At 43.1% G+C, this 27,044-nt stretch overlaps 1 protein-coding gene across 11 annotated transcripts in view; it reads left to right on the top strand.

Annotated features, from left to right (window-relative positions):
• MBNL3 (muscleblind like splicing regulator 3) overlaps positions 1 to 27,044 on the top strand; it is a 293,323-nt gene that overhangs the window by 188,080 nt on the left and 78,199 nt on the right. For all 11 annotated transcript variants that reach the window (XR_004539476.1, XR_004539477.1, XM_033944821.1 and 8 more), the window contains 2 exons: positions 19,423 to 19,587; positions 25,129 to 25,329. Coding sequence is in view for 9 of the 11 variants with exons in the window: in XM_033944821.1 (XP_033800712.1) it covers positions 19,423 to 19,587; positions 25,129 to 25,329 (366 nt within the window). In the remaining 2 variants the exon portion in view is untranslated. The remainder of the gene's footprint in view (positions 1 to 19,422; positions 19,588 to 25,128; positions 25,330 to 27,044) is intronic.

Raw genomic sequence — 27,044 nt, forward strand, 5'->3', positions numbered from 1 at the left:
TACTTTGTTTCTCAGCGTTGGACCTTTCCAGAGGGAAACGGTGAGCTTCTTAACATGTTCACAGGTGACATCCACATCATCAGTGTCTTGGCACGGTTGTTTTAGAGAAGTGCTGTCAGTTATGCAGACGTAGTTTGGCCTCGCCACGGTTCCACAACCATTTTGGAAGTTGCGGGTAGTGGTGCTGGTTTTTTTTTTTTGAAATGGGATTTATTTTCTTCATTCTTTGGTTGTGAGTTTTCCTTATTCCGATGAGTTTTCTTGTTCCGTGCCGTATAGTGGAATTTCTGGGGATGTTGTGTGTCCTATACATGTAGGATGTGTTCTTCCCTGAGATGGGGGCACCGGATTAAGGTCTCAGGTTCCCATTCTTCTTCTTCAGTCGCCGGGTGCAAGTGTATGGGCTTATGTACAGGTTCTATGATATCCGGGGGTGACTCCTCTGGGAACTTCCGCTCGCTTTCACGTGAGCATGCGGTGGCAGTCACTTTCGTTCCGGTGGTTCCTGGTTTCTCACAGCTTCGCTTGTACTTTCTGGTGGGCCCCTCAAGCCCCTCGCTTGGTATGCTTGGGTGGTTCAGCGAGAGTGCTCTTTTCAGCGGCATGCCTCGGTCTTTGCTGGACAGGCTCTTGGTTACCAATCATCCCAGCTGGTCAGGTGGGGGTTGGCTCAGTGCCTTCCTTCATCGGTGCTAGGAGTCTGGGGTTGACGGGAGCCTCAGTGCTTGTTCATTCTTCTAGACTGCAGCATGGTCTAGCTCCCTTTTCAGGAGTTGCATGTCTCTCTTAGGTTATGACGTTTATGGTATGTTAGGACGTATGTATTATGGTGGTATTTCTCTATAGCCAGGGTAGTACGCGATGTACTCAGTTGGCGAGTGACGTCCTGATTCTACTTCAGAGATGGTAACTCATTTTCCTCTTCTGTCCGCATCTTTTTCTTGGTCGAGGAATGGGTTTAGATAGCCTTTCTCTTCGGCTGCATTTGAGCAGGGCCCGCCTCTCGTCTGTTGGAGTGTACAACGCTGCATACGCTTTTCAGCACTTTCGGGGTAATTTATGGGAGTGATAGTGCGATCTTCTACATCCTGGAATTTGGGAACTTTTCGCTCCAGCGATCTAGGTCCTTGTATGAGGTTGAGTCTCCTGCATAAAGTTATTATTATTATTATTATTGCATATCATCTCGGAATTTAGCGATTCCTAGTGTGTTCAGTAGACGCCAGGAGTCGCAGTCAGAGGGGGATAACAGCTTTGCTTCTTTCTGCCTCTGGTTTATCTTTTTTCTTTCCGTGTTTTCCACTAGCAGAGGTTGGGATGGATTGGCCATATCAAGCTTGCTTTAAGAACATAGGAACATAAGAGGTTGTCTCCGCTGGGTCAGACCAGAGGTCCATGGCGCCCAGCAGTCCGCTCCCGCGGCGGCCCTTCAGCTCTATGAACTGTGCTGTGGTTCCTGACAATTTCTATAACCTACCTCTGCTTCTAGCTTGTTATATGGCTCTTTTGAGTCTTTCGACGGCCATTCTAATGAGATTCCTGGTATCTACGGATTTTCTCACTTAGGGTCTGATCGACATGGATATTCGCCCTATTTTCGTATGGTGACCTCGCTTCTGATATGTCATGGGTGTCTTGTGAGGGGTACATGAAGCAGATTATTTCTGCTCTTCTCCAGGTGCTACCACTGTGGCTTGTGCTACTGTTTGGAAGCTTTACATTTCTGGGGTACTTCGCGACATTGGTGCTCTTTCAGGCTTCTATGTTTTATGTTCTTTCTTTTTAGGCTGAGGCGTTCGGCCAAGAGCTTTGTGTTCACTTCCCCTCAGCTTCAAGTGGCAATCTTGACTTGTTACATGAGCTTGGTCTCTTGCTATTCGCTAACTTCTTGGCTTCCTGAGGTGCAATTCCTTACAGGGGCTAAGAAGATTCATTTGCCTCTTAAGCAGCCAAGTCCGGAGTGTAATCTTAAGGTACTTCTTCGCAGTTGCAGAAGGTTCCGCTTCACTCTGGTCTTTTGAGACTCTTGGGCTGGGGCTTTGTGCATGGGGTTTCTTGTGTCCTTGGCTTTGGCTCGGCGGTTTTCTGAGTTGCCGGCCGTGTGAGTCGGGGATTCTTGTTTCGGAGTTGCGAATTCTGGAGTATCGTTTTGGACAATGACTCCCTTTCTGTCTAGGGTGGGGTCATCGTTTCGTTTTTACCGCTCTCACTTTTCCTTTCTTCCTCCTGAGAAGGGGATATAGGGAGACGAGCCTTTCTGCACTGCATTTCTTATAGGGGCGTAGCATTCTCCACAATATGTTGGTTTCTCTTGGCTTTTAGTCATTTGGGATCACCTCTTTGTCTTCTTTAATGGTCGCAAATCCAAATAAAATAAAATAAGACACACAAAAACAAAAAACCAAATGGGCAGTGGCCGAGGCCTCCTTTACTCATGAGGTCCAGGTGGACATTCTTTCCGCTTCCTTGATGGCAGGGAAGCGATTGGAGGATGAGCTTTTTGGTCATTCCGCCTGAGCAATGACTACTTCTTGGACTCGGTCCAGGGGTTTTGTCAAGTAGCTACTTGGTCTTCCAAGATTACTTTATCTTGGTCTTTTCAGTTCGCTGTGGGGGCGCTTACGGGAGCTGCATTTCGTGCTTCGGTTGTTGTGGAGCCGGTATTTGTTTCCCACCCAAATTGAGGATTGCTTTGCTACATCCCATTGGTCTCTGGATTCATCTGCTGCTGTTGCTAGGGAAGGAAAAATTATGTTCTTACCTGTTAATTTTCTTTCCCTTAGACGCAGCAGATGAATCCAGAGCCCCACCCTTTCTGGTTATTGTCTTTTGGTTTTCTCTTTTGCAACTTTCGCAGTTTGTTATTCTGGCGGGTTGTTTTCTGGATTATTGCAGTTTGAAATTTGTTATGGGAAAGAAGTTTTTATGCCTATTGATGGTTACGGATGCTTGGGCAAGGAGCTATACTGATCAAACAGGAGGAGTGCCAGCCAATAGGACCACCTGTTAATCAGTTTCTCTATCTCCGCCTGCTGGTAGATGTGAGCTATCCCATTGGTCTCTGGATTCATCTGCTGCATCTAAGGGAAAGAAAATTAACAGGTAAGAACATAATTTTTCCATTATCCCCATAACAAAGATATTGCCAACCAGATTCATTGAACATTTTTTCCCAGGGTGACATATAGGTATTAAAATTGGTGATAGGATCAATCCCTGAGGTACACCACAGAAAGGAGTCATGATTGACACTGATTAGGTTCTCACTTTGAATGATTTGAAACCAGTTTAAAATGGTCCCTTCCTATCCTAAATTAATTAAGCAAGAGAATAAAGTGTTATGATTGATTGAATTAAATGCCAAGGAGAACAAAGTATGTACTGTATGTCCTCAATCTATGACTTGGTGAAAGTCATCTACTAAAAGCACTAATGGGTGAAGTCTGGTATTGAATGGCTTATCTTAATAGTGATTTAATAGAGGTCATACACATGTAGATAGCTAAGCAATTAGGAGGATGTTGGGAGAGGGGAAGAAATTTTCTTCTTTATTATCGATCTCCAAGACGCTATAACAGCCAAGGCCTCCTGCAAAATTCTGTTATCTTTCTTATGGCTGCCTTGTTATGGGGGAAGGGGGGTGGGTGTGGGGAAAATTGAGAATGGAGGGGCAAAGAGGGAGGTGGAATGGGAAGGCATAGAGAGGAATTTGCTATTAGTTGGAGTTACTGAGGTTGTTATTTCATTTGTTTGGTCTTTATGGTATAGCTGTCTTTATGGTATTATCTATTTTTGTTGTTGTTGTTGCAATAAACAGAATTTAAACTAAAAGCAGTAAGGGCCAGTTCTACAATTGGACACCACCACCGAGGCACCCTGAGGATTCACAGTAGGAGTTTATGCTACAATGGCACCTGAGGCCTGCCTAGGTTCCATTCTAGAATACGAGTGCAACCCAATATTGGAATGCCCATTGTCTGCAATTAAAACAGTATTAGAGCGGTCATAACAGGTGTGTAAATGCGGCAGGAATATGCGTACTTTATAGTATTCTATAAGATATGTATGTAAGTAGGAGCCCTGTCCGTTTATATCTCCCTCCTTTTATTTATAAACCAGGAGCCTGCCTTTACACAATAGAATACTAGTACTTATGGAAGTGCCTACAGGGTACCTAAGTGCTATTTTGTAATGGTGTGACTTTAGTAAGTAGTAGTATTCTGTTGTGTAAAGAAAAGCTCCAAGTTTTTAGAATTGCACTTTAAAAGAGTTTCAGTGCTGTATTCATCTAAAAAAAAAAAACCCACCCCAACAGTTGTCTTCCTTATGAAAGGAATGTTAGATACTGGTTCATAGTTGCCAAGGTCGTTTGCCTCTAAAATTGGTTTTAGAAGAACCAGTCAGATTCTTGCTTTATTCAAGGGCCCTGGAAAACAACTTTCAATCATTATTTGTTGTAATTAAGCTAATAGACCTTCCCTTGAGGCTATTACAATACACTATTAGCTTGGATCCAAGGGATAAGTACTCTCAGCTATTTCAAAAGAAATTCAGTATGCTGCTTTTCTAAAATAATGAAACCATTTGAGTAGTTTCCTAGACTACCTGTAGTTCTGGAATATGAACTTTATGACAGTTTTCCTAGCTCTGATGCTATTGATAATCTAAATCTAGAAATCCAAAGATGTTTTTGAAAATTACTTTAAAATACAATTGAGAATAAAATGGATGGTTGGAGATCTATATCCTGCAGTAGGCCTTTAATAATTCCAAAATAATTCCTTAGATAGCTACTTTGCTTCTGGAACAATATCAATAAAATAAGTCATTTTTTTTACTCTCTGGTAATGGATGTTGCATGGAATTTTGTCATTATTAGAATCAGATTTACACCATCGCCCCTAAAGCTCAGTTGTAAACCATGCAAATTATTTCCTTTTTGTAAACATACTGCTCTGTAGTTGACTTGGTGGGGGTTATTATCAAGCTATGTTAGGGCAATAACTCATGTTCTAGTGCACCGGGTGTAGAGGTTCTGAGCACCTGGGGTATTCATCATTTTCTCGGCTCCACCTCCTTCCTCAGAGAGCTGTGCTGTAGCTCCTCAGTTTTTCCCTTCTGGAAGTGTGCTCAGAAGGTATCTGACGTGCTATGACTACTTTGTTTTATTTTTGGGGTTGAGACTTTCAGTGCTGCAGGGGTTCCCAGTGTTCCTGGGACAGCTCTGACTATGAGAAGACACAGACTCTCAGCGAAGAAGTCTATAGCTGGCAGACTTCTCTGGTTTCAGAGTACCTGGCTAGCCAGACTGCTTTAGCAGTTGAGGATGCTAGGGGACAGTTCCCCTTGTAGTGGGGCTCACCCCAGACTTTGTCTAGGTTTTGAGTGCAGGCTATGGGGCCATGAGTCAGGCCAGAGGGACAGAGTGTGAGCTGGCTGCGCCTTTCCCTCCCCCCATTGCATAGCGTGGATCTGTGGGGGTCGAGGTCCCTCTCAGCCCACCTTTTCAGGTTTGGCTGGCAGCCCGAAGAAGCAAGCACCTGGATTCCATGCTTGCCTGAGGCAGAAAGTCTTTTCTCATTCATAGCTGCAGTGGCAGCTCAGGCAGTTCCCAGCACCAGCAGGCTGGCTATTGATGAATGCTGTTTGAAAGTAATAAATCAAATAAACTGAAGCCGCCAGCAGCTGGGCAGAGGAGAAGAATGGCGGCTGCAGGCAGGAAGTAGGAGCTTTACCTAGCAATTGCTCTTCTGAGCAGGCACTAGTCACAGTTCCTCCCTTCTTTTATGGGGCTACTCCGCCCAAATAGAATACATATGATTTGCATGCTATTTGATTGTGCATAGCCCTGTAAAAGAAAATCACTCCCAACCCTAGGGTTATAAGATGTCCGGGAAATCCTGGATACGTCCTCTTTTTAGAGGACTGGCCAGGTGCCCTGAGGGATTTCCAAAACCCGGCAGTTAGCCTGGGTTTTGGATGTTCCCAACCTGAGGGCTACATCTGGAGTGCATCTGCGTGTGTGCGGATGTCGACACGATGACATCATACACATGCAAATAACATTATCATGTCAACGTTCGCACATGCGCAGATGCCCTCCAGCCGCAGTCCTGATCTTGGGGAGTTTTGGGTGAGGTGGAATGGGGCAGGGGTGGAACAGGGCGGGGACCAGGTGTCCTTTTTTTTAATAGAGTAAATCTGTCTACCCTACCCGAGACGGTATTTTTCACTCTGTTGTCGGAGCGTTGTCGGAGCGTTGTGCATCCTGCCCTCAGTGCTCTCAGATCTAAACAGACTTGCAAATGGTTTGCACTTTGTGCAAACAAAAGAAACAGCAACCTCCTTCCAAAACAAACAAACCAAAAAGCAAGTACTTTATTACAAAGATCAAAAGCTGTTTTACCTACTACTATTCCTAGGTATTTTAAACTGAAATGTGTGCATGTGGCACCTTTTCAGTCAACAAACAGCTTTAAAAAAAAACAAACAAACAAACCCCCCAAAAACCCAACAGCTTTGAAAACAAAAAAGAAAGAGAGAAAAAAATCATAGGTTCCAAACTGAAATATTTTATCCTTTATTTTGAAGAAAGTCATTTCTCACTGTTCCCATTGCAAGGGTTAAAAGCTTTCCCTGAGCAGCTCACTTGAAACAGAGCTGATATTGTAAGCCAAAATGCTGGGGCCTTCAGCTGTAAGGGGGCATTTGCTGCCAGCCAATTACTGATGGCCACATAAGGTTGCAAAACAAACAAACTTTGTGCCAAGAAAGTAGTTCAGTACTGAGGGGGGAAGTAGAGTGGAAGGAGAGCAGCACAGAATGCTTCATAAAGTGCATTTTATTTTAACCCCATATTTCTTTATACATTCATATACCACCTATATCTAGGTGAATTACAATTCAAACATACATAATTAAAAGAATATTATGAAAAACACATAAATACAATTGTATAACAAAAGAAAAAGTACAGCAACACATCTGAAACAAACCAAAATTTCAAGATACAGGCTAACTCAAAAGGCCCTGGTTCTATAAAGTCTGTCTAAAGTTAGGCTTAATCAATGTGTATACAGTACTCCCCCCGATATTCGCGGGGGTTCCGTTCCAGGAACCCCTTGAATCATGGAAAACCGCGAATACAGTTTTTCAATGGGGGAGACTGGAGAGGGCAGCGGGAGAGGCAGGAGAGAGCAGCCGGAGCGCCGGCGAGTGCAGGAAATCACTCGCTGTATGCTCCGACCGCCTCTTCCTGCACTAAGTCGGGCCTTACCAATCAGGAGCTGCGTGTCAAAGCAAGTGATTTCCTGCACTCACCGGCGCTCCGGCTGCTCTCTCCTGCCTCTCCTGCTGCCCTCTCCTTGTTGGCAGTTCGCAGTCAAAAAATACCGCGAACCGCCAACCGCGAACAACCGGGGGAACACTGTATTGGCATTCAATACCTCACAATCAGTTGGACTCAATTGAAAGTTAGGCACCTAAATCGAAAATCTCGATTCTAAGAAAAGTAGGTGCCTAGCCCGAAGTGTCTACACTGAACGTGGTCGTGGTTTGGGGCAGATCAAGGGTGTGTTTTCGAGTTAGGTGCCTCTTTGTGAATCTGGTGCCGTTAAGCTCTGATATCGGTGTCTACCTTTAGGCAAAGAAAACCCTGACATAAATTAGGGATACCTAAATGTTAGGATGCTGAGTCCCGTCTAAGCTTGATTCTATAATACGAACATAAGAATAGCCTTATTGGGTCAGACCAATAGTCCATTAAGCCTAGAAGGCCGTTCTCATGGTGGCCAATTCAGGTCCCTAGTACCTGGGCTGGGAGGGGAGAGAAGTGTCTGCCTTGGGTGCTTCAGGCAGCAGCAGCGTTTACAATTCGCTGCTGTTGCCGGCTTCAGCCCTTCCTCTCTGGCGGGTCCTGCCTACTTCCTGTTTTCATGAAGACAGGACGTGCCAGAGAGCAAGACCTGAAGCCGGCAACAGCAATGAATTGTGAATGCTGCTGCTGCTGCCCATGCTGCTGCTCTTAAGTATAAAAGCTTCTGGTGCATGCAAGCATGTCAACGGTGTCGTTTGATGCAGGCGGAGATTGGAAAGGGTAAGGGAATTGTCCAGAAACAAACATGCTGCTGCACAGAGAAGTAGGGTGGGGGGAGGGAGGGAAATGCTGCTGCACAGGGAAATGGAGGGGGGGAGGGAAATGCTGCTGCTACACAGGGAAGGGTGGGAGGGAGGGAAATGCTGCTGCTGCACAGGGTAGTGGGGGGAGAGAACTGCTGCTGCTGCACAGGGAAATGTAGGGGGAGGGAATGTAGAAATGCTGCTGCACAGGGTAGTGGGGTGGGGGGAGGGGAGGGAATGTAGGAATGCTGCTGCACAGGGTGGTGGGGGGAGAGGAGGGGAGGAAAATGCTGCTGCTGCACAGGGAAATGGAGGGGGAGGGAATATAGGAATGCTGCTGCACAGGAAAGTGGGGAGAGGAGGGAAATGCTGACTGCTGCACAGGGAAGGGTGAGAGGGAAATGCTGCTGCTGCACAGGGAAGTTGGGGCTAGCACCCATTAATATAATGGGCTATAAGACTAGTATATATATATATAGTTCTTTAAGGACATACCAGCTAATTCCTAACTCCAACCCATCTGCTAAGCACCCATATCTGTCTTATCATTCCCCACCTGAGCACTATGAATCAATGCATCCATTTTGTTCAGTTTGTCTGTCATAACTAGATTGTAAGCTCTTTCGAGCAGGGGCTATCTCTTCCATGTTTGGTGTACAACATTGCATATACCTGGTAGTGCTATAAAAATGATACCATATTTTTCGCTCCATAAGACATACTTTTTTCCATCCAAAAATGGGTAGAAATGTCGATGCGTCTTATGCAGCAAAGATATAAAGTTTTAACACCCCCCCCCCCCCGGTCAGGCCTTTTAAAAACACCCCTAGTACCTTTTTTTAACCCTCGTCCCTATTTAAAACACCCCCCGCACAGTCCTGTCCCTCTTCAAATCTCCCCCATTGCGAGAACTGAAAGCACCATTCGGAGGGCGGCGCTGGCCCAGGCAGGCGGGCAGAAAGCTTGCGTCTGCCGGCCGACGATGAAAACACCATTCAGAGAGCGGCGCTGACACCGCTGGACCACCAGACAATGGGAGAGGCTTAAGGAGGTGCAGAACAGGACGGGCAGAGGTGGCACAGACCCAGGCAGGCGGGCGGAGGGCTCGCGTCTGCTGGCCGATGCACCGCTGGACCACCAGGCAATGGGGAGATTTAAAGAGAGACTGGACTGGGTGGGGGGTGTTTTAAAAAGGGATGAGGGTTAAAAAAGGTACTGGGGGTGTTTTTAAAAGGCAACCGGGGGGGGGGGGGATGTGTGTGTGTATTAAAAATTTATATCTTTGCTATGGGACGGGACGGGGGTGTTGTAAAAAGTAACAAGGATTAAAAAAGGTACTGGGGGTGTTTTTAAAATGCCCAACCGGGTGGAAGGGGGGGGTTTAAAAATTTATATCTTCGCTACCTGACGGAACAGAGGTGTTTTAAAAAGGGACGGTGGTTAAAAAAGGTTGTTTTTAATTTTTGTTTCATTGTTCTGCATACTGGAGGTTGCTCCCTGCTCTAGGAGGGCGAGGGGGCTCATAGAAAAATGACGGCAGAAAAGGGCCATAGCCCATCAAGTCTGCCCACTCTATCGAACCACCCCCTTAACCCTCTGAAAGATCACTTTCTCATGACCCATTCCCTTAACTCTACCTTCTTAGAGATCCGACATTGGCATCCCATTTATTCTTAAAATCTGGCACGCTGCTGGCCTCGATCACCTACACTGGGAGCTCATTCCAATGATTAACCACTCTTTCGGTAAAGAAATACTTCCTGGTGTCACCATGAAATTTTCCGCCCCTGATTTTCAGCGGATGCCCTCTTGTGGCCGAGGGCCCTTTAAGAGAGAAAATATCATCTTCCACCTCAATCATGTCTCCCCTCTCCCTGCGTTCTTCGAGAGAGTATAACCGCAATTTGTTTAGCCTTTCCTCGTACGAGAGATCCTTGAGCCCCGAGACCATCCTGGTGGCCATTCGCTGAACTGACTCAACTCTCAGCACATCTTTACGGTAATGTGGCCTCCAGAATTGTACACAGTACTCCAGATGAGGTCTCACCATGGCTCTGTACAATGGCATTAGGACCTCGGGCTTCCGACTAACAAAACTTCTACGGATACAACCCAGCATTTGTCTAGCCTTGGATGAAGCCTTCTCCACTTGATTGGCAGTTTTCATGTCTTCACTAACGATCACCCCTAAATCTCATTCTGTTGCAGTTCTAGCCAAGGTCTCACCATTCAATGTGTACATTCTGCACGGATTATTGTTGCCAAGGTGCTTGACCTTGCATTTTTTAGCGTTGAAGTTCAGCTGCCAGGTCAAGGACCAATGTTCCAATAAAAGCAGGTCCTGCGTCATACTGTCTCGCAAATTGCTGTTACTTACAATGTTACATAGTTTGGTGTCATCGGCGAACAATGTTATTTTACCTTGAAGCCCCTATGAATATGTTGAAAAGGATCGGGCCCAAAACCGAGCCCTACGGCACTCCACTGGTCACCTCCGACGTTTTAGAGAGGGTACCGTTAACCACCACCCTCTGAAGTCTACCACTTAGCCAATCATTGACCCATGCGGTTAATGTTTCACCTAATCCCATCGATTTCATCTTGCTCAATAACCTGTGATGAGGGATGCTATCAAAAGCTTTACTGAAGTGCAGGTATACGACGTCCAGGGACTCTCCTAAATCCAGCTTTCTTGTCACCCAGTCAAAGAAGCTGATAAGATTGGATTGGCAGGACCTACTCTTGGTGAAACCATGTTGGTGGGGATCGTGTAGATTCTCCTCGTCCAGGATCGTGTCTAATTTGTGTTTGATTAATGTTTCCATGAGTTTACTGACTATTGATGTGAAATTCACCGGTCTGTAATTCGCAGCTTCTGCCCTGCACCCCTTTTTGTGCAGAGGAACGACGTTAGCTATTTTCCAGTCCAAGGGATTCTTCCTGTGCTCAGGAAGAGATTGAAGAATACAGATAACGGTTCCGCTAGGACGTCACACAGCTCCCTGAGCACTCTGGGGTATAGATTGTCCGGTCCCTTGGCTTTGTTCACCTTGAGTCTTGATAGTTCGCCGTAGACGTCCCCTGGTGTAAACTCGAAATTCCGAAACGGGTCTTCCGAGCTTTGCTTTGCCTGCAACTGTAGACCGGACCCCGGAGCCTCGCAGGTGAAGACTGAGCAGAAGTGTTCATTTAGTAGTTCGGCTTTATCTGAATCTGATTCTACGTAATTTCTGTCTGGTTTTTTTGAGGCTTACTATCCCATCCGTGTTTCTCTTTCTGTCGCTAATATACCTGAAGAAGGATTTGTCCCCTTTCTTAATGTTCTTCGCTAGGTTTTCCTCAACTCGAAGCTTGGCTTCTCTGACTGCCGCTTTGACAGCTGTAGACTTGGCCATATATTCTATTTTGGCCTCCCTTTTCTGCGAGTATTTGTAGGAAATAAATGCTCGTTTCTTTTCTTTAACGAGGTCTGAGATTTCTGCGGTGAACCATTGGGGTCTATTGTTTCTTCGCCGTTTACTTACTGATTTTATGTAGCGGTTTGTTGCTACGTGTAGGGTAGATTTCAAGGTAGACCACATAGCTTCCACATTATCGGTCACAGCTTGGTTTTGTAGTGCCCGATGGACGAAATCTCCCATGCAATTGAAGTCAGTGCCTCAAAAATTGAGTACTTTTGTTGTCGTGCTTGATTTAGTGAACCCTCTCCTGAGGTTGAACCATACCATGTTGTGATCGCTGGAGGCTAGCTTATCTCCTACCGATACCTCCGAGACGCTTTCTCCATTAGTGAGTACAAGGTCCACTATCGCATGGGCCCTAGTGGGCTCCAGTACCAATTGTTTGAGTCGTGCTCCCTTCATGGAGGTTAATAGCCTTCTGCTGCCGCTGGTTGTCGCTGAAAGTTCCAATCTGCTTCCGGCATATTGAAGTCCCCTAGCAGTACAGTGTCCCTCCGTAAAGTGATATTCTCAATGTCTTTGATTAATTCTGTGTCTTTGTCTTCCAGTTGTCTTGGAGGTCTGCATATTACACCAAGATACAGGCATTTTTCGTTGCCTCTGGCCAGGTTTACCCAGAGGGATTCTCATAGTTTTGATGTCATCTTTGGTGTATAGTTCTACCCCTCCCCCTAACTTGCCCTCTCTGTCTTGACGAAGTAAGTTGTAACCCGGTATAGCCATATCCCACCTATGAGAGTCCGTGAACCAAGTCTCGGAAATCGCCACCACATCTAGGTCAGCATTCATTATTTCGGTCTCCAATTCCAGAATTTTGTTGCCTAAACTGTGTGCATTAGCATACATAGCCCTCCATACCTTGTGATTACTAGGTCCCTTTGGGGAGTTTCCCATCTGAGTTAGTGTGGCTCCTAAAGAATTATTAGCAATATGAGTACTTACCTCGGACTCAGAAGTGGAGTTGCGACTCCTCTCCTCAGGATAGTTACTTACTGCACTGGTACCCTCCCCCAACTTACCTAGTTTAAAGCCCTACGAAGTAGGCGGGCTAATCGGTGTCCGAAGACATTCTTACCTCTGCTGGTTAGATGGAGTCCGTCTGGTCCCTGAAGTCCCTGCAGTACCTCTCCATGGTTCAGGAATCCGAAGTTCATCTCCCTACATCATCCGTGTACCCACTCATTGGTCCTCTGGATACGCTCATCCCTGGTTCTTCCCTTGCCTCTAACTGGGAGGATCGAGGAGAAGACCTCCTGTGCTCCTGTCTGCCTTAGCTTCTCACCCAGGACTCCAAAGTCTCTAGGTATATTCTCTGGGGTGTTCCTGGCAGTGTCATTCGTTCCAACGTGAATGAGAAGCATGGGGAAGTGGTCCTGGGGCATGAGAAGTCTATCTAGACAGGCGATGGCTTCTCGGATCCTTGCTCCAGGCAGACAGCAAACCTCCCTTGTTCATGCTGTGGAATTCTTGATTATTGTTCCAGTTTTCTTTGGGACTTGTTTCTGTTTTGGGCTATGCCCTGTTTGTAATTTATTTTGAGAAACCAATAAAAAATGTACCATGAAAAAGAGAGGGGGGATTAAAAAAGGTACTGGGGGCAGGTTACAGGACAGGGCATTGTAGTGGGACAGGGTACGGATCCTGGCAAGGAGTGTAGGGTTGGGTACAGACCCTGGCAGGGAGAATTTGGTTCAGAATGTTTTTTTCCCCTTGTTTTCCTCCTCTAAATTTAGGGTGCGTCTTATGGTCAGGTGCATCTTATGGCGCGAAAAATATGGTAAGTAATAGTAGTGAGTCTTCAAATGCTTTTTAAATCCTTCAGAGTCTGTCAGCAATCTGAGAGAGACAGGAAGTTGATTCCACTCCTCAAGTCTTGCTGTAGAAAAAGAGAGGGACTGTGTTTCAGCAAAATGATTGGGGATAGAGAGCTTCCAGTCCTACAGGACCCACAATCCGGTTAGGATTTTGGAATATCTCTAATGAATGTCTGCTCAGAATGTCTCTAATGAATGTCTGCATGCAGACTGTCCCAGTTATATGCAGATCTATTTCATGCATATTCATTAGAGGTTTTCCGAAAACCCATCTGCTTTGTCGCCCTGGAGGACAGGAGATTCAGACACCTGTTTTAAAGCAGTTGCCTTTCTCTTGCACAGAAAACTCCATCCTTCTAAATGGAAGATTGTCACCTCCCACCTCCTCATGGTTTCAGCTCTCAGAAATGAGAGGATAGGAAAACCCTTCTTCTAGATGGGAATTTCTGACAAAGAACTGTGTCAGATTTTGGCCCATTTCCCAGAGTCTTAAAGGATTCTCTAGCAGGTTGGTGATTCCCTGGCTGCGAGATCATGGAAAATCTGAACTGTACACAGAACAGTGGTAGGTTTATTCTTAGAAGGCAGCATTTCTTGGGTTCAATTATTATAAAAGGTAATAGTTAAATCAGTCATTGATACTATAGGATCCAATATTCAGCCAGCGGTGGTCAACAATTTGCTGACTGCTGTTTGTGTTAAACCTCAAATATTGGTAAATCTTTTATGGATAATAAATGGTCTCTTTATTGGTTATATGACTCTCAGCCTTCATTATCTTCCTCCATTAGCCAATTTCTTTTCTTTCTCTAACACAGGTCATTGGTTTTGAAAATTTTACAAAGGATCTCTTAAACCCAGAAATATTTATTCCTTCTGGTCAGAAATTTGGTCCAAATTATTTGAAATATTTGGTTTTCAAGAAACTTTTTTTTCAAACATATTATTTTGAAGTCTTTCTTTTTATCTAATCCTCTAGCAGAGGAAGAGGCCTCTATTTGATTTTTTTTTTTTTCAGTAGCTCTGAAGTTAATCGTACAACACTGGAAAGATAACTATAATTATCTCCATTTTTCTTTGGTGAATTTACCCCCTCTTCTATTAAACTGCGCTAGCAGTTTGTAGCGCAGAGAGCTGGGCTGAATGGCCCGCGCTGCTCCCGACACTCATAGAAACTCTAGCACAGTTTAATAGAAGAGGCCCTTAGTATTATTGTTCAGGCAATACGAGGATATGTCTCTTCTATATGTTGCTCCAAATTGTAAACGTAAGTGGCTCAGACTTGATAATTATCTCTCTAGGTCCTGTTCAGTTAATATTTCCAAGTTAACTTGACTGCTCATATGCTTGTTATATTTGATGGCTAACAGTTATATTATTACTGATAGTTATACATTTGTGTGTACTGAAGATCTTTTTTGGCTCTTTTCAACTCTTATGTATGTTATCCTGTAACCGGTTCTGAGCTCGTTGGGAAGAATGGGAGAGAAAACGAATTAAATAAATAAATTTGTTGCATGGCAGATAGGCCGTGAGATAGACCTAATCAGGTTCTGAGTAAAAGGCTCCGCTCATTGTCTACCCTGTTCTGCGTTAGCTGGTAACGTCAAAATTACTATGGCCCCATTTCACTAAAGTCAGCGATCGCAACTCCTGTCAAAATGAGCAATAATTTATTATTTGTAGAGGATATTTGACTCTTAGCTCTCATCTCCATGCCAAATAATATTGTATCATAGGATAATGCCACATGATTTTCTAATAAACAGTCCTCTACAAATAATAAATTATTGCTCATTTTGACAGGAGTTGCCATACAACAAATAACACTTAATTGGAAAAGTTGGAAAAGACTGAACTTTAGTTTTTGGTGGAATTCAGTATGCCATATTTATAAAATGGAAAGAACATTAGCCATTCAAAAAGAGAACTTTAATAAATTTCAGGATATATGGAGGCCATTATAAGATTATTGTAAAGAATGAGTATATATTTTTCTTCCCTGATTAGTACAAATAGAAATTGGGCGAGGGGAGGGGGATATTCATTATTGGAAAATGTTTTTATGAAATATAAAAGGATGGGAGGGAAGGGGATAAATTTAATTTGATAAGATTAATTGTAGAATTTCAAGTGATATATCTATGTTAAAAGGTTAATACCAATGTTGATGTACTTGATGTAAGTTATAAAATGAATAAAGAATTATAAAAAAAAAAAATAAAGTCAGCGATTGTCACGATACCTGTTTTCACAGGTTTAGCGACGATCGCTGCTAAGCGACCCGATTCACAAAACAGCCTACCGCGCGTTTTCCCCTCGATTGCCCATTTTCCGATCTGGCCATGCAAATTTGTAAAAACCCCATGCAAAATAGCCAAGCGATTGATTCACTAACATTTGCTTGGCTATTTTGCATCGGGTTTTACGATCCTAAAACCCGACCCTGACAGTCTGCCGGGTTTTTTTTTTTCTTTTCTTTTTTTTTTAATGGCACAGATATTTTGCGGGTATTACACGCAAAATAACCTGCCCAATAAAAAAAAAATGAAAAGCCCTTCCTAACGACAAAACTCCTTCCTCCTTCCCTGAACCAAAAAAATGCCCCTGCCGCCGCCAAACTTATGGCAGGAGGGATGCCCACTCCCTCCTGCCACCATACAGTCAAACTGTTTACATTTTGCCATATATACAATACAATGTGATTATTATACACTTGCCATATTTATAATACAATGTGTTTATCCTAACTAATCTATACATAGAATTTTGTTCCAAAAGGCAGGGGGATCAGGTGAAGTTTAGGAGTCCTTCAAGTGATCTGATCTGCAGGGGTAGTTTGCAAGAAATGTGAGTAGGATCGACATCTGGCAGTCTGTAGTTGAAGGACACAACCAGAGGGAGTTTGGAGGCATATTTCCTCCAGGGAACGGACCCTCCGAGACATGTTTTCATTTTGACGCTATGTGTTGTCATTTTTATGTACAATTGGTATTTTTCTCCAAATATATTCAGTTTTGATGTTATTATATTTGGACGTTTATTCACAGTAAAATATTTTTTAACCTACGGTTCCTGTGACATCCAGAGACTATTCCACTTTGTTCTTTTTAAGATAGAACATTTGCTAACTTGAATAGCTTCAAGTTGCGGGATGAACAGTACATTTTTGTCATTCATGTAAATATTTTCAGCTATCTTTATTAGACTTTCACAGTATGGTTTTGCATTTGCTATCCTTGGAGTTTATGGAAAAGGCTGCAAAATCAGGCTTCATTTTTTTTTACAGTCTGAAGAAGCACTTGTATCTTTTTACTCATTAGGTCCACAGATAGCTGCAGGGAATAGTCTCTTCAGCATCCAGACTGAAAAAGAGTGAAAGGAAATTTGCATATGTTTGCCCTACAAAAATTATGAGTAGTTGGAATTGCAATTTATTGTGATTGTAGCATTTTTCCCCAATTACCACCTTTCAGCATTTAATTTTATAACAGCCTATGTAATCAGGAGCTTGTTGACCTTGAGATGGGGGTCTTCGATTTATAAAGCTCATCTTTCATATTACTGAAAGAGTGCTTGTGTTAATACAATCTTCATCTAAATTCCGTTTCCCACGAGCTTAAAATTAAGTTTCAAAAAGCCTACCAAATTTTCTTTACTCATCCTGGAATATATTTAAAGTTGATTTGAAAGCAGATTTGTTGTTCTGTGGAAACAGTTGTAAAAGAGCTGTGCAATGTATTATCACATAGTGGAGTCTGTTTAACTAAGTATCTGTGTAAACTGAATAAGTTTTTGATGCATACTTCCTGTTCACCAGACCATTGCATTTACAGAGAGTGAATTATACAGCATAAAGATGAATAATGAGAAAAAAATAAGTATTTTGAAAGAACAAGCTTCTGGTCCATAGAAAGATAAAACAGCTAAAATCACAGAGAACAATTTTCAAAGGGATATCTGTGCATAAATGGAGGGTTACCCATTAAATTTGCCCTGGCTCTCAGCAGGGAAAACTTATGAGGAATTTAGGTGGTGGTGGTATGGCCTTCCTGCTTTCTTCTCTTTTTTGCATCTGCCAAGTAGGTTGAGAAGGGGCTCCCTGACAGCAGTCTTTGAGAGAAAAGCTCCACAGGGAATGCCCTTTTCAAAATTAAACTCCTCTTATTGACTTATAAGTGCATTCACTCTGCAACTCCTCAGTATCTCTCCTCTCTTATCTCTCCCTATACTCCTCCCCCCAGGAACTCATCAGGTAAGTGTCTCTTATCTGAACCCTTTTCCTCTACTGCTAACTCCAGATTTCATTCCTTCTATCTTGATGCACTGTATGCCTGGAACAGATTGCCTGAGTCTGTATGTCAAGCAGTATTCAAATCTAGGCTAAAAGGCCACTTTTTCAAGGCTGCTTTTAATTTCTAACTCTTGTAAAATACCAGTGTCTATTTTATCATTCTCTTTGTGGGAAATTCCCTAACTCCTGCTTGTTCCGTTTGTCTATTTTGATTAGATTATAAGCTATGTCAAGCAGGGATTGTCTCTTACATGTTTAATATACAGTACTGCATATGCCTGGTTGCACTTTAGAGATGATAAATAGTAGTAGTTGATTAAATTTTAAGATTTATGGATTTATTAGTATGATGGCCAATAACGCTGATGAGGTCTAAACTCAAGCCTAAACTACCAAAATTCATAAACCCTATTTATATATTAATTGTTGCCATATATGGACTTGTAATTCACACATCCATGCTTATCACTATTGAAGGATTGTTTAATTTTATTAGGTATTTATATACCGCCTATCAAGGTTATCTAAGCAGTTTACAATAAGGTACTCAAGCATTTTCCCTATCTGTTCAGTTGGGCTCGCAATATATCTAATATGCCTGGGGCAATGGAGGATTGAGTGACTTGCCCAGGGTCACCAGGATCAGTCTATAATCTTGTCCCATTGGCAATTATTTTTAGTAGTAGTGCCTTGCTCTGCCAATTTTGGATTTGAAATCTCAACTGGCTTATTGATTTTGATTTGGAATCTTCGTTAAAATGATTTTTCCCAACTCTGTCGCTACCCTGTTTCCCCGATGATAAGGCAGGGCCATCAAATAAGACAGCCCCCCCCTTTTTAGAATGATGGATAAAGCTGGCCATACACGGTACGATTTTTCGGCCGACCGATTCTTCAGCCGACCGTTTTCTTCCTCCAACGAACGCATTGCGAACGTACCTATCGCGAACGTAATAAAATTCTGTTTTTTTTCAACAATAACTGTGTACTGTAGTCTTCTTCATGGGTAAATAAGGCATCCCCCCGAAAATAAGCCCTAGAGCATATTTTGGCCTTCCAAAAAAAATAAGACAGTGTCTTACCATCGGGGAAACAGAGTATGTAAGTTAAGCAAAAATGCTAAAATAGAAAAAAAATGCAAGCGTTCTAAATATTTATGTGCACAGCATATTTGTGAATGTGAGCACCTAGATTATAGAAATTGCCTTTATGTAAGGGGCCGCTGAAATGTTCTCAGCCCAACCAAGAAGAGAATGATGTAGAGCCATTAAACTTGCAAATGAAATGAAACGAAAAGTGTCAAGAAAAGCATGGAATAACTTATAAGTTATTCATTCTATTCTTGGTTGGATTGAGAACTTTTCAGCAGCCCTTCATAGAGGTCAAGTTCACATTTACACCATCTTCAGAGCAGGTATAAATTTGCATGAGCTATTTGGGGGTGGGGGAGTTGTTGTTGTAGGAACCTAGTTTATACAAATGCATTGTGTCAATATTGCTTTTGCTTTTATAAAATAGATATCTTTTTTGACTTTACACATAGGCACCCTGATATGAAATTAGCTTATTGGTATATATCATAAAAATGTGTTTTAGAGAATCAAACAAATATGAATTTAATACATAATGCTTTTGTCCACCAAGGGTGGGCTTGGAACGGATTTTCAACATATCACTTAACATTTTCAGGACATCTTAATTAGAAGATTGACTAAAATTTTGTTTTGCTTTTCAGGGACGATGTACTAGAGAGAACTGCAAATATCTCCATCCTCCCCCGCACTTAAAAACACAGCTTGAAATCAATGGTCGCAACAATCTTATCCAGCAAAAGACAGCAGCGGCCATGCTTGCGCAACAGATGCAGTTCATGTTACCGGGCACACAGTTACAACCCATTGTAAGTCACAAGGTCTTCTCATGTAGTCTTTGTGCAGAAGAGAACATTATCGTACAATAATGTAGCGTTGTACAAGATACACATGGTGTCCAGAAAAAACACAAGCCCCCAACATTTTTGCAAAGAACCCCAAAATATCCTGCTGCAGCAGAAACTTCTGCCTGAAATTTGACGCATTTCTGGGTACTTTATTTTTCAACATGATGGAACTCCGGGTGCATCAGGCTCACAAAATGGTCAAGGTCTTAATTAATAAAAACCTAAAATTCATTGAGCCAACTGCTCAGTGGTGTTGAAGACTTCGTGATTGTGTCAAGGTTGAAGGAGGACATGTTGAACACATATTATGAATTACTAAGAATAAAAAAAACTATACCAAGCTTGTACAGTCTTTTTCTATCGGGAGCCACATTGTATGCTTTGTAACATTTGGAGGACAAAAAACATACACCATCATATTTTGCCGCATGTTTCGTCAAATAGTGGCAAAGTACAATGGAACGTTGTCCCCTCCCCAGCCTTCAACGTGTCTCTCTGTCTTTCTCTATCTTGTACCCCCTTCATCTTCACCCAGTCTCTTTCCCCTCACCTGGCTTCAGCTGTAGAAGAAACAGCAGGATTTCTGCTTCCCCACTGCAATGTGGCTGTGTCTGCAAGCTTGAGCTGTGTGGTGCTGGAAGTTCAGGTTGGTCTAATGGGTTCAAGTCTCATGAGACTTGAAACTGCAACACCAATCCAAACTTTCAGCACCGCGTGGCTCAAGCTTACAGAGAGCCAAGTTATGGTGGAGAAATCCCACTGTAAGCACCACAAAAATTGTCATGCTTCCGAGAGCCAGAAATAAAGCACTTAGAGGGTCAGATTCTGACCTGAGGGACCATGGGTTGGACACCCCCATTATACTAATGTATTTTCAAATGTCATTCTAAATGGTTAAACAATTGCAAAGTATTTTTAAACTATGTAAGGGTTCCCTTTTTTCTAGATACCATGTGTGTTTGTGTGTAGTAAGGGGGGAGCAGTCTGCCCCGGGCGCCATCGTGGTAGGGGCATGACACCCGTCCTCCACCCCTTTCCCACGTGCCGCTTCCCTTCCCCCATACCACTAATGTTCCTGGCACAAACAGCAACCCCCAAGCTACTGTCACATCTGTTTGCTCTTCTTACGTTACTTCTTGGACCTGCGCCTAGGGAGATCCCATGCAGGCGCGACAGCAGGTTGGGGGTTGCTGCTCCGCCAGAAATGTTACAGAGGTATGAGGGAAGGGAAGCGGCGCGCGCACAGAAGTGGGGGAGAGGGGGGGCAGGGAAGATGTGTGCAGGGGTGGGGGTGCAGAAAAGAGGGCTGGGGGCGCCACTGCCTCAGGCGCCTCTCAATCTCACTACACCACTCTGTGTGTGTGTGTCTATGTATATATACATAGCTGCTATCTGGATAGGGCCCAACTCACTTCTCTATCTGGATATTCAGCGTCAGCCACTATCCAAATGCTTTTGCTACTGCTGAATATTAGGAATAGGTTGGCCTGTGGTGGCCAGTGTCGGATAAAAATGCCGATCATCATAGGTTCAATATTTTCATGAAGCACTAATAAATAAATGCACATCCACGAGATGTACGTTAATAATTTTGATATATCTGTACTACACGCATGCATATATTATATGTGTGTGTTATCCGGATAACTTGTATCTCTGCCCCCAGATCATCTCGGCACTATCTGGATGATGCTGAAGCTGTCTGTAAAGATACACAGTGACTGTCCAGATAGTGCTGCGGAATATCTTTTTGTCTTCACATCACAGTACCGTAAGCTCTCCACTCACAGACCTTGGCGGTGCTGTCGGTGTGTTTTATATTTTTTACACACAATTAAGACCAGAATTGTCATCGGTCTCAAAATGCTTTTAAATATACTTTACATTAGTTTAACTTTAAATAGTTAGCTAAATACTCATCTTATTTCTAACGCGGCTAGGGGATCATATTCCAAAATAGGACTATGTTTTGCCAAAGCTGTTTCAAGGAAATTCTCCCTTAGTCTGCCGTTTCAATGCAGACCAATGAGACTGATGACGATTCTGGTGTTTATTGTCTGTGTGTAAAAAAAAATTTAAAACACACAGCAGCACCGCCGAGGTCTGTGAGTGGAGAGCTTAAGGTACTGTGATGTGAAGATTATATTTGTTATTCACCTTAAGAAAGTTTTTTTGAAAAGTTTAATGCCTGAAGTATATGAATATCTTTTTGTGACATTTATCCATTTAGTAAGTGTTGCCACCCAGATATTTTTGCTAACTACTTGATATTCAGTGCTAATTAACCAGACAGGAAGGACTCCTGCAAAATGGCCACTGAATATTAGAACGTATTTATCTTATCTTTCCTTTTGTTCATTCACCTTTACACATCCATGGGGGGTGGGGGGTTGGAGGGAGGGGAATAAATATTGATGGTGACATTTGGGTAACTTTATTCTTCATTTATACTATATATTATGTTATATTATGTTATTGTTATATGTAGGAAAACTGAAAATCTTGAATGATATATATGTTACCTGTACAGATATTAGTGTAATGTATGTAATACCTACTGTTTGTTCATTTGTATGACATTGTTTTAGATTAAAAATCAATAAAGATTAAAAAAAAAAAAAAAAAGAACGTAAGGCCAGATTCTCCAAATGGTGCCATAATCGTAAGCAGTTGCTTACAAAAGCAGCACTGGTCACAAGTCAGTCACACATTGGTGCCGTTTGGAGAATCGCAGCTATGCGAAGGGTAGGTACTGGAAATGTAAGTCGGGGTTTAAAGGCCTACATTTCCGGTGCCTTCTTTGACGAGAATCGCGTCTACAGAGACACCTAACAGCGCCTAAGGTGTTAACCACCCCTAAAGTAGCCTTAGGCGCCAAAGGCACCTCCTTAGTTGGGACAACGGCACCGTTTTTGGCATCTCTATTTTTTAAAAAAAATGGCATTATGATGGTTTTTAATCAGGGCAGTCAATTACTGCGCTGATTGAACCAATTAAAACAATTAAGTTAGGCAGCAGTAAAGCACCTACTGCTGCCTAATTAACGGTGCCATTGTTAGAATCAGAGCCTTAGCAGCTAGTCCAGGTTCTGCTCCAGCCTTAAGATCCTGATGAAGGATTTCACCCGAAACCGGTTGATCCAATGACTATTCTGGTCTCCTGCAATTCTCATTGACTTCATTTGGCTCGCTTTAAAAGCTAAGTTGGCTGTGGTTTCATTTTGCATCTTGGGGATTAGGCTGGGGAGGACTCTATGAGTGGGTTTTCAGTTTGATTCACTCTCTCACTAGTTCACTGTTTGTGACTTATTTATTGTTATTAATTCTGCACAGTTGATTTTGCACACTAGGGACGCCCAATGATGGTGTGCAGGCGGGGTGATTCACCTCCGTCTTTGTAAGTGGAAGCGCTGGAGTTTGTTCTCCCGTCGCTAATAACCTCACACTGAGAGCGTCCCTACTCCTTAATTGACATTTGGTATTTGTGTGGTTTGGTTTGTCAGTAGTGATTAGCTGATAGACACACTCATAGAGTCCTTACTGACATTTTTTGCCTTCTTTTTTGTATCTTTTTAAGCACCTTTTGGCAAACGTAGAGGAGTTTATAGTATTAGTTAGCAGCTAGTCCGGCATAAATAACAGGTCTGTTTTGGGCCGCTATAACTTAGCCAGCCAGCCTGTGAATATCTTCTTAACTGTCTTATGTTTTTAAGACTCCCCCCTCCCAAACCCTCCCCTGAAAATTCAGTGCCAGTGCTGGATATGGCCTGGCACTGAATTTCCAGGTTTATTGGACAGACTTGTACGGTTTGTGTCCCATATGTGGTGATTCGGTGTAGGATGGGCTGGGGAGGGCATCGATGGGAACTCCACTAACTTGGAACATGAGGACGTTACTGGCCAGACTTTACAGTAGATATCCTGCAAACAACGGGATGGTTGGGTAGGCTGGAGCAGGGCAGGATTAATCTGTCGAGAGCCCCTAGGCACACAAGTACAGTGGGCCCCCCTGCCCCACCCCCACCGTGCGCCCAGGCGGAAACAGGAAGCTGCGTCAGAGGGAAGCTTTGGGCAAGCAGCACCGCTTGCAAAATTACAGTTCCCGTTGACTTTCTTACCCACGTTGTTTGCTTGTCTTACTTTCCGTCGATGGGGAGGGTTGCCGATCGGGGTGGGGCCCGCATTGCCGATCGGGGGGGGGGGGGGTGTGCGTTGCCGATCGATGCTGGAGGGGCCCATCGCCGTTTGGAAAAAACAATGTTGATACCCTCCTTCATCGGGCCCCCCTGACCATTTCGGGCCCTAGTGACATGCCTACTTGGCCTATTGGTTAATCCTGCCCTCGGCTGGAGTGAGCTTAGATGGCAACTTCAGCAGTTTGAACCTAGGACAATAGCAGATGGACTTTTTAGTCTTTGGCCCAGAAATATCATAGAAGAGACAAGTTAATTTAATCAGTTCAGAGATTGTGGCGGTATAGAAGAATAAAGTTATTATATATTTTTGATGAGAATAACTAATGGGCAGGCTGGATGGACTGTTCAGGTCTTTATCTGCTGTCATTTACTATTTTACTATGTTACCACTGACCACAGGAGATAGCTGGGTTGTCTCCTGTGGTCTGACTGTCGAGCTCAAAAATGTTTAACACAGGTTAACCTATGAATTCAATATGCATTAAAAAGTTCTAAAATTGAAAATGATTAAAAAAAAACAAGTTCCAATGCATTTTATAAATATTAAAATGAACGTGTGAAGCGAGCCAAAAGAAATTCTGATGTACACACATGAATGATTTCATACATTAGCATTTACACACATATGTCTTAGGCGCTGTTCTATAAAGTTGCATGCTTAGTGGCATGGCGTATAACAACAAATGGGCTTTACCAGTGGGTAGAGCATTGGTGTGTCATGGCATGGCATGCATCTTTTAGAACAGCATCAATCCACCCATTGCAAGGCATACTTAGGGTGCCACAGTATGCCTGCCATTGACCTGATGTAAGCTGTTATGCCTGCATTTTGGCACACCAAAGTGGCTTAGGGTTCCTTTTACTAAGCTGTGCTAGCGGTTTTAGCGCACGCTAGACACTGACCATTGAACTGGCGTTAGTTTTTGGCACGCAGTGCAGGGTTAGCGCGCGGGGCAATTTAGGGCACACTAAAAACGCTAGCGCACCTTTGTAAAAGGAGCCCTTAGTGTTGCTATTTTATAATGGAATAGGCATACCTTAACGCTGTTATAGAATCAGCTCTAGGCCTACTTCTTTGTTGCACTTTCATTTGGGCACCGCTTTATAGAATCATCCCCTAAGTTTGTTCTTGAGGCAATGGAAGGTTGAGTGTCTTGCTCAAGATCACAATATGCAGCAACAGGTTTCAAAGAAAGAACCCAATATTCCCCCTGGAAAGTTTCAAATGTATCCAGTTGTGTAGATTGTTCAAGTCACAATATTGATTCTGTTTATGACTGGCTATGCTCACGTTTTTTTCTTTACAGACTACATTCCCTGTGACCCCAACGCTTGCAACTAGCCCCACCATGGCTTTCAGCCCTTACCTAAGCCATGTTTCTCCTGGGATGGGCTTGGTTCCTGCAGAGCTTATACCAAATACGCCTGTCCTGGTTTCCGGGAATCCCACTGTTACAGTGCCAGGAGGCTCTGCTGGTCAGAAATTGATACGGACCGATAAACTGGAGGTAGCTATACACTATGCATGGAATGAGAAATCCCTATGGAGGTGCTAAACAAGGGTGTGCTTTGTGTAGAATGTAGTCCAGGTATCTCAACAGTACACAGATGTGAAGAAAACATGAAATATGAATTATTTTAAGAAAGTTACATAACCTTTTTTTTCTTTCTTTCTTTTTTTACACAGTTCAGTTGCTCATTTAAGAATTCATATAACATCTTTAAGGGGGTGCTACACAACAAATTTGCTACAGGTGCAACATGCAAGGCTAATCCTGGATGGGTGCAGGGCCTGGGGAGAATCTGCCAGAGTGGATCTCAGTCCAAGTTTGAAGAGCAAGGGAATGTTCCCCTAAAATTACTTATTTTTTTTCTTGTTGGCAAAATTCAGTCATCCCCCTAGGAGGCTCACTCTCTCTCTCCTGATGTTATCACAGCTGTGCTTCTTCCTTTCTAGTTATCAAGCTGTATTAGGGCACTAACTCACATTATTTCTCCCTTAACATGTCTTAAAGAGCTCTAATGCTGGTGCAGTGCCCTACAGCAGTGTTAAATAGGTAACCCCACATTACATAATAATGAGATGCCCTCTCTCCCGCCTTTCTTCCAGTTTACATACTAAGGTCTATAAGTCTGTCCCTACACCCTTTACGATGGAAACTACTGACCAATTTTGTAGCCATGTTCTAGACCAGGGTTATCCAATCTTGGTTCTCGAGGGCCACAATTGAGTCAGGTTTTCAGGATTTTACTATTGAGTATGCAGGACATCTATTTGCATACCTCCATTGTATGCAAATAGATCTCATTCATATTCAATGTGGAAATCCTGAAAACCTGACCTAGCAAGGACATCCCTGCTCTAGACTGACTCCATCCTGTTTATGTCTTTCTGAAGATGTGGGCTCCAGAATTGCACACAGTATTCTAAATGGGGCCTCACCAGAGACTTATACAGGGGCATTATGCCCACCCTTTTTTCCTGCTGGCCATTCCTCTGCACTAGCATCCTTCTGGCTTTGGTTGTTGCCTTTTCTACAAAAGTGAGAGAGGTGATATGATAGAGACGTTTAAATATTTCCATGTCATTAATGTACAAGAAGCAAGTCCAGAAATTGCAAATAAAATAATTAGTTTGTTGAGCTTTGGAGCTCCATATATGTTGGTGCTAGTTGCACACAGTAGGTTGGTTCATTCGTACCTCTGTGTTGCAAGTTCATGCTAATTATTGTTCTTTTTCATGAGTTACAGAGCAGAACAGAAATTTATTGTGCCTTCAGGGAAGTTCCCTGTTCTCCTCCTCCTGTTTTCTTCTGTTATAGTGGAGATCGATTGCTTTGGTATAAACTGAAGAGGGCACTATACTCCACTGGTGAAGGAGAAGTAGCTGAAAGATGTGATTGACATCCTTTTGCAAGCAACTCATAACCAAGGGATAATCACCTAATGTACACACTCCTATGGATATTAACAGAAAGAAGATTATCCAGGTTAGAACCTAATCTTTTAGTATTGGCACTATCCATGAAACATTTGGCCTGTCCCTAGCTCATCCTTAATTCTAGCTCTTCTTAGCAGTATAATTATTAAATGGCAAAATTGTATCCATATAAGTGCTGGGAATTTTTAAAGAAAGCCATTTTGTGGATCAGCACTTGGTGCTTTCTGTGTAAGTGCTTTGAATATCAACCCCCATATTTTCAATATGTCACAAATAGTTCAA

This window comes from Geotrypetes seraphini, chromosome 5 (genome assembly GCF_902459505.1).
Source record: "Geotrypetes seraphini chromosome 5, aGeoSer1.1, whole genome shotgun sequence".
Lineage (NCBI taxonomy): Eukaryota > Metazoa > Chordata > Amphibia > Gymnophiona > Dermophiidae > Geotrypetes > Geotrypetes seraphini.